The 16726-nt window shown below is 33.8% G+C and overlaps 1 protein-coding gene across 1 annotated transcript in view; it reads right to left on the bottom strand.

The window, feature by feature from the left end:
* LOC149256981 (silicon efflux transporter LSI2-like) overlaps positions 1-10297 on the bottom strand; it is a 104562-nt gene extending 94265 nt beyond the window's left edge. The window contains exons 1-2 of the mRNA XM_089368811.1: positions 9126-10297; positions 1492-1681 (exon numbers count right to left, since the gene is read on the bottom strand). Coding sequence (XP_089224937.1) covers positions 1492-1681; positions 9126-10280 — 1345 coding nt within the window. The 5' untranslated portion in view covers positions 10281-10297. The remainder of the gene's footprint in view (positions 1-1491; positions 1682-9125) is intronic.
* Positions 10298-16726: the final 6429 nt, after the last annotated feature.

The following is a 16726-nucleotide window of genomic DNA, read 5'->3' as shown; positions in this document are numbered from 1 at the left end:
GTCTCTATAGGCTTTAGGCTGAATTGGTTGACCATCTATTTGCAGGTTGTAAGATTACCCAGAAAACATGGCAATCTCTTCTACTGGTTCTGGTTATTAGAGAGAACTTTGAGCAGTCCTTTGAGGATACCCTACAACACTAGATGGAGAAGTACAAAAACTTTTGTTCTCTTCCTATTTTTGTGGCTTGGGGGATCTGGCTACTTAGGAACATGGTCACTTACAAAAGTTCAAACATCTATATTCTTCAACAATCCTCTAAAATGGCTTCCCATTCTAGGGAGCATAACCTGGATCAACACAGGAAAAAGCAGTGACATAATTTTGATCTTTCAGTTGGTTTTTTTGACGGGGCAGCTCAATGGAATAAATGCAGGTGGTGGGAGACGGCGCGGGGATGATTATAATGGAAAGAAAAAAGTCTGTGCAGTTCACAATCAGAATGGAACAAATAGAAAAGCTGAACTAATTGCTTGTTGGGCCCTAATATTCATGGATTTGTTGAAAAATATAAAATGTATACAAATTCTAGGTGACTGCAAATGCTTAATTGACTGGTTGGCAAGTAAAGCCAGCTGGAAGTTTTAAATCTGTCCTCTTGTAAAAACAGGATAGCTGAGATAAGGAACAACTTCCAGTTATCAGTTTTCATCACATATACAGGGAACTAAATTCTACAGACACAAGCTATATATACTTTGAAGATCTTGTTGGAACCTCTGTCCAAAGTGCTCATTTGGTGCCTATAGGTTGGAGATCTTGTTGGGACCTTAGTTCAAAGTGCTTTTTCCGCTACATTTCCAGTATTTCTGTGGGCAATGCTCAGTTTTTGTTTTATATTGCAGGGAGCTTCCAATGTTGGTTTCAACACCCTGAAATTTCTGCTCTGTAGTATCAGAAAATTCTGTGTATCATTTTTTGGTGACTTTTTCATCAAAATTTCTATTAGTTTTCAAACAGTTAATTTTCTATCCGTTTTTTGAAAAGTGTTGTCCCACTTGACAGCCTTCTGTATTGATCGATGTTACAGACCTTCCGTTCATGAACGTACTTTTTTCTTTTTAATTCTAAATGAATAACAAAAAAGTTCCTTTTTATTTTTGAAGAAAAATACTTCAATGTTGCAGTCCTTCCGCTCATGAATGTACTTCTTTTTATTCTAAATGAATAAAGAAAAAGTTCCCTTTTTATTTCTGAAAAAAAAAATACTTCGAATAGTGAAGTCACAAGCTGCAGCCAGGGATCAATTTCGTTTAGAAACCTCAAAATCATTGCAAAGTGATTTCAAGTACAGGTCAAAATCATCCGCTTCCGAATTTTAAACCATTTCTATGTATCAAGTGACTATGCTTCACAACATAGATAAACATGTAGAATAATGAATTCACAAGTTGCAGCTAGGGATCAATTACATTGCAGAAACCTCAAATCATAGCAAATGTGATTTCAAGTACAGGTCAAAATTATCATCTGCAAATGGGAAACGCTCACCTGTGGGCACATTGGAGACTACGTTTGAGAGAAGAAGTACAACCATAGAGAGAATGACCAATCCAGGCACATTATCGATATGTGCATGAGGCTCCACAGCATTCCACAGCGCACCAGGTATGCCTGTCTTGTTGAACCCATCTACTGTGATAAACATACCCGAGAAAAAGACCAAAAGGGAATACGAAACCTGCTCCCAAAAACACCATTTCAGAAAATTCCCGCTTCCAAAAATACCATTTCAGAAAATACCTAGAAAAAGTAAGCAGTGTTGCAATATATCTCGAAATGATTTGATAATTTGATAAACTGGAATTCAAGCAGCATTCAAGGCCGTTTCCTTCAAAATCAATTCCCGGTGTAGCTAGGAAATGGGATTTCGAGCCTGGAACATTGGCCTCCGAGATAGAAGTCTACATTGCTGGTGTCTGGGTTTGGCTTATTAGTTTGCGAATCTTTGTGACACTGTATTGCGTATGCACAAGTTTTGATCCCTTTTGAGTCTAAATCGATTACCGAGGTTTATATTCTACCAATCGGACTACTAGCTTATTTCATGTCCCTTAGTTTATTTGAGGTTTTTTTAAGTAGGATTTAAAATAAAAAGTGGTGGAACGTATAACATCTCATTACGCCAACAACATAAGTCTTTTTTTTCTTTTTCTACTATGGTGAATCAACAATTTATTGGAGTGATTTGGAGTATAAAATATCTAATTGCTCCCAAATACACTGCAAGTGGTCTTTCAGTGGATTTGAAACTAGGTGGAAGAGATAACATTCCACTTTGCCAACAAGATAACACCAAGAGTATATCCAACCAAATGTAAGCAATATATACCAGGGATTTATGACTTAGTAGGAGCCTAGACTCCACGAGGGTGGGGAGCCTATTCACAACAGGCCAAAGACGTCCTTTGGTGGAATTTGAAACCAGGTGGAGCAAATAACATCTTATTGTGTCAACAAGATAAATCTAGGCTACTAGAATTTATCACTACTTGTTGGGAACCTACTCATTGAACTTTATTTATCACAGGGGGCCAAAGATGCCCCTAAGATTTCTCCTCATAAGATTTGAAACCAGGGGAAGGGGATAACATCCCAATGTACCAATTAACTCAACTATTTGACTTTTCTCATATCTATCAAATTTCTCAACTATTCACTTCAATCAATTTTTTCAATATTTTTAAATCTACGAAAAAATGTCATTTCTCCTCATAAGATTCCAAACCAGGGGAAAGGGATAACATCCCAATGTACTAATTAACTCAACTATTTTACATTCCGCATATTTATCAAATTTCTTAACTATTCACTTCAATCAAAATTTTCAATATTTTTAAATCTATGATCTGTAAAAATATATGAAGGAGATGTTGTCACGTAACATAACGTTACATTAAAAAAATATTAAAAAAATATTGTCGGCTAATATATATTGTATATGCAGAAAATATGTGTTATCCGCTAATATATATTGTATATGCGGAAGATATGTGTTATCGGCTAATATATATTATATATGTTGAAGATATGTGTAACATTACTTTAAAATAAATAAAAAAATTAATTTAAAAAAAATATGAGGGAGATGTTGTAACGTAACCTTGCATTAAAAAAACATATTAAAAAAATATGTGTCGGCTAATATATAACGTTACTTCGAAATAATAAAAAAATAAATAAAAATTATTTATAATAAAAAAATGTGTTAGCTAATTTTAACAAACTCATGTGATGTTCCTTAATAATAAATAATAATAAAAATAAATAATTCAACTTAACTTGGGAAAAAATTCCTTAAAGTGGGGGAGTATATAATGTCCCTTAATAATAAATAATAATAAAAATGAATAATAAAAATAATAAAAATAAAAAAATATAATATAATATAATATGATAATACAAGAAAATAAATAATAAACAATAAATAAATAAATAATAGTAATAATAAATAAATAATAATAAAATAATAAATAACAATATTAAAACTCTTCAGTAAAGCTATCAAAAAGTAAAAACAAAAGAAATAAAACAAAAAAGCAATAAAGTTGCATGTTGACACATGGAGTGTGTGCATGTAGCTCCCCTCCAATGTTTGCTCTATTTAATAGATGGCGAGGAAGATGAGAGGCATTCCATGATTCCATGATTCCATCATCCATTCTCTTGGGAGAATGGTGTTGTGAGACAAAAGATTCCTCGGCAGTAGTACGTTGATTGAGGGTTCGGGGGTGGCCAGTTGTAGCAAGATTTTGTGCAATTGAGCCTACGGTTGGGTGGAGAGTCGTCCCCAAAACTTTGTTGCAGTTAGCAGAATTCAAATAGCGTTCAACTAGCGTTCCACAGGTAAGTTGTCTCTCCTCAAATTTCTTTTGAAATTTAATGTTAACTAGTTGATAAATTGCGTGTTGATTATAAATCGCTTGATTAATCTAATTAATTACGTGTTGTTATTTTGGAGCTGTTACATATGGTATCAGAGTGGGTTTCAACTCTGTGTGACCTCTAAGTAAAATTTTTGAGAAAAATACTAAATTATTTTTTCCAATTATTTTGTTTGTGATGATCAAGAAAAATTTAGTCGAACTAAATTTGAGAGAAATAAATACAAATCTAACCTTTCTTATTACAATAATTATATATATATTTTAAATAAATTTAGATGCATGGACGTACTAATTAAAAAAAAAACAAGCCAAGCAAGGTACATCACTTGGCGATGACTAGTCTATTAATATAGATTAAAAAATTATAGGGAGACTCCATTACTTTCTGAACTCTGGTATTTCCTTCATTCTTGTCTCCCTCATTTTCCACTCCATTTTCTACTGCACTTACTCTCTGACTTGAAGGTAGTACATGTTCACCAGGTTTCACAGAGATCCATACTATTGCATGGACGAATGATTGAATTTAACTGCTTAGAGCTTGTTAGTAATCCTTCTTGTTTTTTTTTAAAGAATGGATGATGGAATCATGGAATGTCTCTCATCTTTCTCACCATCTATTAAATAGAGCAAACATTGGAAGGGGAACCACACGCATAGACTCTATGTCAACATGCAACTTTTTTGCTTTTTTGTTCTATTTATTTTTTTTTAACTTTTTGATAGCTTTACTATTTTTTACTGCTTTCTTGTTTTATTTCTATTTATATTTATTTAGAACTTTAGTATTGTTATTTATTATTTTATTATTATTTATTATTTATTTACTATTACTATTTTTTTATTTATTGTGTATTATTTATTTTCTTGTAATATTATATTATATTATATTATATTATTTACTATTTATTATTAAGGGACATTACAACTCAATTTTGAAATATATATATATATATATATATATATATATATATATAATTTAAAAAGAGATCGATTGGCTTATTTATTGAATAACAAAGAAAATTAGGTAAAAAAAGCAGACTTTGGATTCAATTGGCATATCCTGTAATAATAACAAGGTAAATTTCTTGGCGTTGCGTTTATGTAATCAGGTAAATTGATATTTCGTTGCGTTCAGATTTTCAGTTTTAGGAAGGTAAACTCAATATAATGGAAGGTACTCAATAAAATTAGTAGGAGCGAGGGGAAATATTGAGTAGAATGTAATATTTAGAGTGACGTGTAATCTCAAATATTAGGTAAAATTTAACAATATTACATTTTAATTAGTATTTCTCCACACTTCTGGTCACTATTTAAGTTATATTTTATGTAATCAATATATTTGTAACAATTAATATAGATGTGTTCCATCTATAAATTTAATTAATAAGCAGAAAAAACTTAATATTTACAATATGACAAGATTTTAAATCATGGACATTTTTAACTTCTAAGTAGGTTTTTTTACAATACCATAGGTCAATACCCACAAGAGAAAGATAGATAGAAGAAACTTAAAATACCATGGGCTACTACCATGGTTTATCAATACCATGGGCCATTTAGACTTTGATTATTATGTTATGGATCTAGGCTTTTAATCGTTACAATACCATGGGCCAATACCATGGCTTATCAATATCACATGCCCAAAAACAATAAATTATTTCAAAATAAAAATATTTTATTTTAATTTAATTTTATAACATTTTTTAATTAAATCTAAAAGCAAAAATGTTATAATTACTCTTAAGGTATATCTAAACCCTCCATCCTCACAATGACTAACAATATTTTCATAGAGATTAAATGGAGGTTTTAATAAATTAAAAAATGAGAATACTTTAATATATACATATGTGAAATTTATATAATATAAATAATATTATAAAGAACTAAGATAGATGCATCTTAACTAAGGATCCAAGCGATCAGAAAGCAAAGTGATTAACAATGATAGAGGAAAGATAGTGAGGAATTTTTTTATTATTTTATTTTCTTTAACATGATTGATCCAAAATATAGGTTTAATATTTTACAACCAATTATGTTTTTTATTAATTTAGATACTTTCTTAAATACAATACAATGAGATTATATTTAAGAAAGGGAGTGAGATGGAAGGAGAATAGAGTGTGGGAGAGAGACATAGAGGTGAGAGACATAGTGAGAGAGAGAAAGGAAGAGAGAGAGGAGGGGGAGAGAGGAAGCGAGAGAGATGGATTTGGAGGGGGAAAGAGAGAGAGTGACCAGGGAGAGAGACAAATACGGAGAGATGGAGGGAGGTATAAATATAGATAGCAAGGGGAGAGAGGAAAGAAGAGAAAGATAGAGAAAGGGAGAGGCAGATAGAATGAGACAGGGGAGAGGGAGGGGAAGAGAGAGGAGAGGGGGGAGGGACGTAGACACATAATGGAAGGTGGAGAGAGAGGGAAGAAGAAAGAGTCTCACAGAGACATATACATACATAGAAGTTAGATATAGAAAGTCATGAATGTTTAAGATTTTCAATGTGGTTGTTGATTTCTAATCCTATTTGATCACATGCACTATATGCATTGATTTCACTGTAGATGTCGAATTATAATTCTATTTAATACCTTACATTATATGCATTGATTTTAGTGTTGATGTTGATTTCTACTCCTATTTGATTGCTTGCACAGGATGCATTGGTTTTAGTGTAGATATTTATTTCTAATCCTATTTTATCGCTTACACTAGATGCATTGATTTCAATTTAGATGTCGATTTCTAATCATATATAATACCTTACACTAGATGCATTGATTTCAGTGTAGATGTTGATTTCTACTCATATTTGATTGCTTGCATTAGATGCATTGGTTTCAGTGTAGATAATGATTTCTAATCCTATTTGACTGCTTGCACTAGATGCATTGATTTTGGTATAGATGTTGATTTATAATCATATTTGATTGTTTGCACTAGACGCATTGATTTTAGTGTAGATGTTAATTTCTGATTTGATGCAACAAAATGTATGATGTACATTAATTTCAAAGTAATTAGATTAATAGTGTGCATTGATTTCAGTGTAAGCACGTCTCTACTTCCTCCATGTATATCTCTATCTCACACTGTCTCTCCTTCTTTATCTCTCTATCTCATCCCCTAAACATACATTCTCTCTCTCGATATCTATCTATCTATCTCTCCCTCCCTTCCTTTCCCCTGCCCCTCTCTCTCTAACATTTCTCTCTCCATATTTATATCTCTTCCTCCCTCCCTGTCTTTGTCTCTCTCTTCTTCCCTCTCCCCCCCATCTATATCTCTATCTCCCCTTGTCTCTCCTTCTCACCGCAAGAACATACACACTCTCTCTCAGTGTAAGCACATAAAAATTATTCAACCATAAATAAAATACTTGAATTTTCATCCTAAATAAATTATTCAACCATAAATAAAATACTTGAATTTTCATCCTAAATAAAATGTTTGCTTACCCCAAATGTTTGCTTCTTGAAACAATAAACTATTTATAATTGGGTACATTCTTATTATTCCCCTTTTCCATCATTCAACATTGTTAATTACTTTGCATTCAAACGCCCTAATAGAAAATAACTACCATTGAAAATTATTTGGGGTTTAACACTCCATAAGTCATAATGATTGAATTTCGAGAAAACTACTATTAATATTATTGATATGAGAAAATGGAAAAATTAATAGGTGTGACAATAGGAAAAGTAGAAGAAAATAGTTTCATATTGATTGCAATGAAGATTGTTTGTAATTGACTATATTCTCAGTATTCACATTTTCTATATATCAAAATTATTATATTGACACTTTGCACTCAAAATTTGTATTTCATCATTTTTTATCATTCAAGTTACTAACAGTCTCTCTCATCCCAACAAACTGAGGTAACTAAGCAAATTTTAAATTAAATTGATCAAATTAATCTTAAATATATTTAGCATATTTAAAATGATCAAAATAATTAAATGTTCAACAATTTTTGTGTTACTGCACATGACTGAAACCAACCTAGGTCCATCTTAACACCGGATCTATCGAGTGTCGAGAGGGATCAAATCTCTAGAGGTGCAAACCTTTCCTCAAGTCTTGCACTCAAAAAATAGGTTCGCACCTAGAGAGATTTGAACCCTCTTGGGGCTTGATAGATCCGGTGTTAGGATGGATCTAAGCTGGTCGTAAAAGTAAATTTTTAGATCAGCACACTAACACTAAAATTGAGATACAAGACCCCTGGGTGGACATGCCCACTTTCCATTGAGATACAAGACTCCTTGGGTGGACATGCCCACCTTCCCTTGTTGTTTATTCACTGGCATAGCCCAGGAGCAAACCGCACTTTGCCAGTACACGTACACCCTCAAAGGCAGGCTTCAGCTTAATTTTGAAAGGGATCCACTTCTTCTTTTCATATTATCAATATCAAAAAATGGAAAACTTAATAGGTGTGACAATAGGAATAGTAGAAGAAAATAGTTTCATATTGATTGCAATGAAGATTGTTTGTAATTGATTATATTCTTAGTATTCACATTTTCTATCTATCAAAACTATTATATTGACACTTTGCACTCAAAATTTGTATTTCATCATTTTTTATCATTCAAGTTACTAACAGTGTCTCTCATTTCAACAAACCAAGGTAACTAAGCAAATTTTAAAGTAAATTGATCAAATTAATATTAAACGTATTTAGCATATTTAAAATGATCAAAATAATTAAATGTTCAGCAATTTTTGTATTACCGCACACCACTGAAACCAAAATGTTCAGCAATTTTTGTATTACTGCACACCACTGAAACCAACCTAGATCTATCTTAACATCGGATCTATCAAGTGCCAAGAGGGATCAAATCTCTAGAGGTGCAAACCTTTCCTCAAGTTTTGCACTCAAAAAATAAGTTCACACCTAGAGAGATTTGATCCCTCTTGGGGCTTGATAGATCTAAACTGATCATAAAAGTAAATTTTTAGATCAGCGCACTAATACAAAGCCCCTTAGTTGGACATGCCCACCTTCCCTTCTTGTTTATTCACTGGCATAGCCTAAGAGCAAACCGCACTTTGCCAAGTACGCGTACACCCTCAAAGGCAGGCTTCAGCTTAATTAAGAAAGGGATCCACTTCTTTCTCTTTTATTATCAAGGTGGATTTCATCTTTGATACTTGCAGTTGAACATTTCTAATTTATTGAGACTGCATAAGGAAGTAGTTAATTGATCTTACCTTATCAAGGGAAGGACAAGCATCTGTGAAATCAAGAACAATAAGGGCAACTGCGGCAGTAATAGCAGTCCAAGACATATTAATGCCACATAACAGTGCAACTAGCATTCCAATAGTGACCAAGTAGACGCAGGTTTTCCATATGATTCTTTTCCATTTTAAGAACCGAACTTCCTCCTTTTCAGATAAAGCAAGAAATGGCATCTTCGCTCTCAATGAACTCCACAAGGAAACCCCACCATCCCCTTTGCCGTTTGAATGCTCTTTGATACCCACCCCCACCATCTCTTCCCTCGATTCCTTCACACTGCTCTCAACTCTCTGAAATTCACTGTCGTCCAATTTTCTGTTTCTCAGGATATCATTTCTTTCTGCAACAATATCACATTGATAATTTTCTGAAGGACTTATGCTGTCAGTTATCATATCAGGGGACTGCATGTGAGAAAGCACGACTGGGGAAGATTTACGAGAGTTGACATCCTGTTCCCCCACCTCAACATCTACAGGTTCTTCTACGTTTTCCTCTGCAGAGAGCTGTTTCCAGTAGATGGCTAAAAGTAGAGCCGTATTCAGCGCAATCCCAACAAGCATGGAAGGAAGAAGACCCAGCACGAATTTGCCGAAGGGGATTTTGCTCTGTATCGCAATTACTAAATTCTGGGGATTCCCAATTGGAGTTAAGGAAGACCCAATGTTTGCACTGGATGCCAGAGCCAATAAGAACGGCTGAGGTGGCAGATTTTTGTCCTTACACAGCTTTAATACAAATTCTGTCAACACCACACAGCATGTGTCATTTGTGAACAGGGCGCTTGCAATTGCTGTAATGAAAGAAACTCTACATAACAAATCCCTGCCACCTTTGTTACGCCAGGAGAGGAGTTGGGTCAAATATTGGAACATGTCTGCTCTTTTCAAGTAAACACTGATCACCATCGTCCCAAACAAGAGACCCAGGATTGGAAGATCAATGGCTTGATACGCTTCATCTGGTGAGACTACTCCAAATATGACCATAAGCATTGCCGCTAGAATTGATCCTGCTGTTCTCCCAATGGGAAGGAGTGGCACTGCAGGAAATACAGATAATATCCAAAACACTAAAAACCCAATACATCCCAACACCACCTTGGGGGTTGAAGCCATTGCCATCCTTCAAACACTGTTTTCTCCAATTACTTGTTCTTCCTTGTTGCAATTCGAACGTACAAACACGCTGTAAACACCATGAAAACTCGATTATGTAAGCTTTTGCATGATTGACATCACTCCACTCGTGGGATTATATTATGTTGTTAGTAACAACCTCGGACTCCGGTGCTTATCCAAGTCACGTTCTCACTACAATGTCGCTGTCATATTGCTCCTGCTGAGCGCCCATAAACCCGGCCAAATACCAACAACAAACATGTATACATTAGACGTTATATTTTTGACAATTCAAAAATTGTATTAAATCATCTTGTCGGTTGGATTCTAGTGGTTATACAACTCACATTGTGTAATGTTCTCACCCCATTGTTAATTAAATATGATGGGTGCCCAATAAAAGTCGAATATAAGCTTTTGCAGGATGGACGTCACTCCACTGGAGGGATTATGTTAAGTTGTTGGGAACAAACTCGGAATGCGGTGCTGATCCAACTGACGTTCTTGGCGGTGGGAATATATTATGTTGTTAGCCACAACCTCGTACAGCTGTAATAATCCAACTGACATTCTCACTGCATTGCCACTGTCATATTGCTCATTAAATATGCTCTGGGCTCCATAATGAAACCAGCGCAAATACCAACAAGAATTCAAAAATGTATACCTTTGACTATACGTCTGATAATTTAGGATTCTAGTGGTGATCCTCGCATTGACACTGACATACTGCTAATTAAATATGATGGTTGCTCAATCATCAACCCAGGCCAAATAAACACAACTCAGAAATTTATACTTTTGCCGGTTCAACCATTCCACTTCGCGCATTAGATTATGTAGTTAGTAAGAATCTCGGATTCTAATGCTTTTTGGATTTTAAAATTCAATAGGAAGTAGTTATTTTACTAGGTAGATTTATGTCATTAATTTTTTAAGGGTTTGAAATTATTTAAATTTTAATATGTTTTTTCATGATAATTTTTTCATTATTATTTATAACATTCATTTATATATAAGTAAATTTTATTTAACAAAACTGTCCATTTTACAATAAGATGTGTAATTCTTTTTTTTTTCCTCAAGTTAAAGTTGACCCATAACATTTTTATACATAGTAAATGTGTATATTGGTAAGACATTATTCCATTTTATAATAAGATGTGTAATTCTTTTTTTTTTTTTTTTTTTCTCAAGTTAAAGTTGACCCATAACATTTTTATACATAGTAAATGTGTATATTGGTAAGACATTATTCGTGTTGTAATAGTTTTTTTGTTATATTTATGAAGTATTCAACTATATCAACCACATTAATATTTTTAATGTGGTTGTACTAGTTGCCGAAGGCTTTTTATTTCAGCTTAAGGTGGATGACGATCTGTTGACTTTTTGTTTACTTTTTTAATTGACGGCCTAGATTGGTTCTCAAGGGAATATGCTATTTTTTTAATTGACGGCCTAGATTGGTTCTCAAGGGAATATGCTCAACGTATGCTTCGTTTGATTACTTAAAAACAATGGAGAAAAGTTGTTTTGATTCTTTTCAAAGTTTATATTTAGATCCTATTTTCTAAGAGATTGTTGTGATCTCTTGAACATAATGTAACCATTATATTTGTGGATTTGAATTTGCTCTAATTAATGAATGCAACGTTGTGGCAGCCTAAGGTGCTCCTCACCTGAGAGCTGCGGGTTTCATTCTCAATTCGATTTATCTTCCTATTATTTTTTAGTTGGTATTAGAGCGTCAAGGTTGAGTTGAGCTCTTGTGGCTGAGATTGATGTGATAAGCCTTTGTGGCTGAGAGAGATTGGTAAGTGTGGAGCCTCCTTTGCTAGTGAGTGTAGGTGTGAAGATTTGTTGGCAGAATCAAGATCCACCATATTTATGCTTGGAGCAACGTGATCACATTTGAAGGCTACATTGTCCGTTTGAGGATCAAGCCATTGTCTGCAGCATAGTGGATCTTGGTGTGGATCAGTGGAGGCGAGCCAAGTTGGGATTTGTCAGGAAAAGAAGGTTAGAGCTGATCTGTGCACCCTTAGTGAATTATATAGTGTGTAGATTTGGTAGTTTGTGCAACTTTTCTTAAGAAAAAGTGAGTAGATCTACGTAGGTTATATTAAGGAAAAGTGCGAATTGTGCAGTTTTTATGAAGAAAAGGTGCACATGTTTGTGTGCAAATACATTTTTTGGAATTTATAAATTGGTTGAGCTTAATTTGGTTTTTTGTTTAAAGCTGTGGAGCTTGGTCATCGCTAGAGTTGTGGATTTGTATATCAGGGATTCATGGAACTACAAGTGGTGCTCATGAAGTAAGAAGCTGGGCGCTATTGAAAAATGGGATTTTTTGTCAAGATAACTAATCCCCTTATAAAGATATACCTGAATGAGGCCAATAAATTCGGCAGATCCAATTATGTTAATTGGAAATTCAAGTTGTAGACATTGTTGGAAGGTTATGGTGCTTGAACCATCACGAAGGGAGAAGAAGCGAAACTTATTGCAGGCATGACAACTGCATGAATTCAAGATTGGGAAAAGCGGGAGAACAAGGCAAAGGTATTACTAAGAATGTCTATTGAATATAATATAATCCCTCATATTCGTGATTGCAATACATCTAGTGAAACCTAAAGGAATTATATGAAACCAAAAATACAAATCGAGTCCTCTTCTTGAAAAGTAAGCTCCTGTATGTTAAAATGGAAGAAAATGAATATGTCAGTGCCTTTGTTTCAAGAATTGAATATGTGAAAGATAAGTTGGGAGATATAGGAGAATTAATACCCAGTACTGATATGGTAATAATTACGTTAAATGGAATGTCAGAGGACTATCAAATGTTTATTATAGGTCTTGTAGCAAGGGAGAAAGCACCAAATTTTAAGGAATTGACAGATATATTGATGCAAGAAGAAGAGAGGTGCAAGAATTTGAGGCCTCAACATCCAGACTAGGCATTTATGGCAAAGAAGAAGGTCTTAAAAGGGAAACAAGAAGGAGGAAGTAAAGGTAGAAGTATATCTCAGAAAAGGCCATTTTCAAAACCAAATCAAGGTATGTCATCGTTCAGAAATGATTCTGAAATAAAATGTTTCTATTGTGGTAGAAGTGGGCATCTTGCTAGAGACTATTATAAGAAGAAAAGTGATGAATCTAGGCATAAACATAGAAGACAATCAATACATTTTGTACGAGAAGCCCTGAATTCAGATCTCAAAAATCTTAAGTTGTTTGTGTCTAATTCCGCGTTGGCTACTGAAACAGATGATGCTAATACATGGTTTGTGGACTTTGGAGCTTTGATTTATATGACATGCAATAAGAATTAGTATGAAAACTTCAAGGAAATAACCAAAGGAGGAAACATCTACCTTGGAGATGATCGTGCATATAAGATAATGAGATATGGAGATATACCTATGACTTTACCAAATGGAAGTATCAAGTGTATCCATAATGTTATGTATTTTCCTGGGATCAAGAAACATTTGATCTTTGTGTCTACAATTACAGATCAGAATTTGAAGGTTGAATTCTTCAAAACACAGTGCATAGTGAAGATTTGTTGGATCACTACAAACTTGTTTCTACAGGAGTCAGAGTTGGAGGCATGTACAAGCTTGATGTTACTAGCAAAATTCATCAAGCATTGACTTCTCAACTATGTCAACATAAATTCTTTGGCATCAGAGGTATGACCACATTAATTGTCATGATTTATTGTTGTTGCAAAAAAAAAGTATGGTTGAAGGACTCCCTATGTTAAAGAATAAGTATGTTGCTTGTGAAGGTTGTGCATTAGAAAAAATTCACAGGGATGAAGTCCTCTCTGATAGGAGAAGAAGAGATGCATTAGAACTTGTGCATTGTTATGTTTGTGGACCCATGCAGACCAGATCCCTAGGAGGTGCCTATTATTTTTTGTTGTTTATTGATGATTGTAGAAGGTACAATTGGGTGTACTTCCTGAGGAAAAAGAGTGATGTTTTTGAGTATTTCAAAAAATTAAAAAACATGGCAGAGAAGCAGACATGGAAGCTTATAAAATCCTCCTTTCAGATCAAGGGGGAGAATACAAGTTGGGCAACTTCATCAAGTATTGCAAGAATCATGGAATAGTGCAACAATTTACAGTACCCTACACTCCACAACAAAACAATATTGCCAAAAGGTAAAACATAACATTGGTGGAGTGTGTATGGAGTATGATCAAAGGTAAGAACCTCTCAAATTATTTTTGGGAAGAAGCCATTAATATTGTTGTTTATTTAAATAACAAAAGATTCACAAGGTATCTTGATCTTAAGACCCCATTCAAAGCCTTGTATGGTTTTAAACCAACAATTCATCATTTGAGTGTATTTGGGTGTAAGGACTTTGCACATATTCCGAAGGAGAAAAGAAAGAAACTTGATGCTAAATGTATCAAATATATTTTTGTAGGATATTGTTCAAAATTTAAAGCATATAAAATGTTTGATCCATCTACTCACAAAGTATTTGCAAGTAGAGATGTAATTTTCCATGAACGAGAAGATGAAGGCAACAAGGACAACAACTATGAAAAGTGGCATATACTTTCTAAAGTTGAAGGAAATAATGTAGAAGTAGGAGCATAAAACAATGAGTATCAAAATATTGAGGAATAATCCAATGATATGGACATCACTAGCAGTTAGAGCCCTATCATAACTGGAGAAGTACTTTTAGAGAACCGAGGTGAAAACAGTGAATTGAGAAGGAGATCTACTCAAAAGATTCAACAACCTGAAAGGTATAAGGACTATGCTCTGATGAGTAGTGTTTTGAATGTCATAGAACCCATGAGTTTTAATGAAGCTAATGAACATGAAGAGTGGAGAAAAGAAATGGAGGAAGAATATGAATCTATAATTAAAAATAAAACCTAGGAATTGACTGAACTACCTAAAGGAAAAGAGCCCATAGGATGAAAATGGTTATACAAACCCAAGTTTAAAGCAAATGGTAGTATAGATAAATATAAAGTTAGATTGGTGGCAAAAGGGTACTCATAAAAGGAGGGCATTGATTATGCAAAAACATTTGCACCTATAGCTAAATTAAATACCATTAGATTGTTAATTGCATTAGCTACAAAGTAATATTGGAATTTACACCAATTAGATGTAAAATCTTCGTTTTTAAATGGTGATCTAAAGGAGGAGGTGTATTTGACACAACCTAAAGGGTTTGTGAAAAGGGGGCATAAACATTTAGTTTACATATTAAAGAAAGCCTTGTATGGCTAAAGCAGGCACCTAGGTCATGGTATGAGAAGATTGATTCCTTATTTCTTTAGCAGGGATTTATGAGGAGTCAAAGTGATCCAAATCTGTATACCAAGTTTGATGAAAATGGGCATGTAGTACTGATTTCTTTGTATGTTGATGACCTAATTATTACAGGAAATTGAGTCAAATTGATTGGTGAAATTAAGGTGCAGATGTCACAAGTATTTGAAATGAAAGATCTTGGTGAGTTACATTATTGTCCAGGTCTTGAAGTGTGGAGAGATCTAGGACATACTTTTGTTACTCAGGATAAGTATGTGAGATAAGTACTTAAAAGGTTAAATATGGATCAGTGCAAAGATTCTTTTGTTCCAATGTAGCAGAATGTGAAACTTCATTTTGATGATGGCTCAAAGGAGGTAGATGGTACATTGTATAAACAACTGGTGGGAAGTTTGAATTATCTTACAACAACCATACCTGATTTAGCATACTCTATTAGTGTGTTAATTCAATTTATGGCAAGGCCTCTTGAAATCGATTGGAGAGAAGTAAAATAAGTACTCAGGTATCGTAAAGGAATAATTGATTTTGGTATTAAGTATACTGATTCATTTGATGTTGAGATAACAAGTTACTTAGATTCAGATTGGGCTGGTAATCTAGATGATATAAGATCAACTGTAGGTTATGCATTCAGTATTGGATCCAGGATTGTTTCATGGAGCAATAAGAAGCAACCTAATGTATCGTTGTCATATATTGAGGCAAAATATAAAGCTTTGTGTGCAACAACTTGAGAAGTTGTTTGGTTGAGGATAATTGTTCAAGATGTTGGAGAAGAACAAAAGAAGGCTACAATTATCAAATGTGACAACCAGATCTTGATCAAGTTGGAAAATAATCCAATTTTTCATGTAAGGACAAAGCATGTCGATGCTTAGTTTTATTTTATTAGAGAGAAGATATAGTCTAAGGAATTTTTTAATGAATATTGTAAAACTAGTGAAAATGTTGTTGATATTTTCGTAAAGACCCTTGGGAAGATGAAATTTGAATTGTTTAGGGAGATATTAGGTGTGGAGGTTAATCCTTTCTCCTTTAAGGGGGAAACTTAATGTTAGCCTCACTCTCTTAAAAATCAATAATAAATCCAATTATTAAATTAAATAAATAAATCATGAGAAT

Source organism: Pinus tabuliformis, chromosome 6, assembly GCF_031772625.1.
Source record: "Pinus tabuliformis cultivar Carrire ecotype Pingquan chromosome 6, CPIR1, whole genome shotgun sequence".
NCBI lineage: Eukaryota > Viridiplantae > Streptophyta > Pinopsida > Pinales > Pinaceae > Pinus > Pinus tabuliformis.
This window is presented reverse-complemented; position numbering and strand designations above follow the sequence as displayed.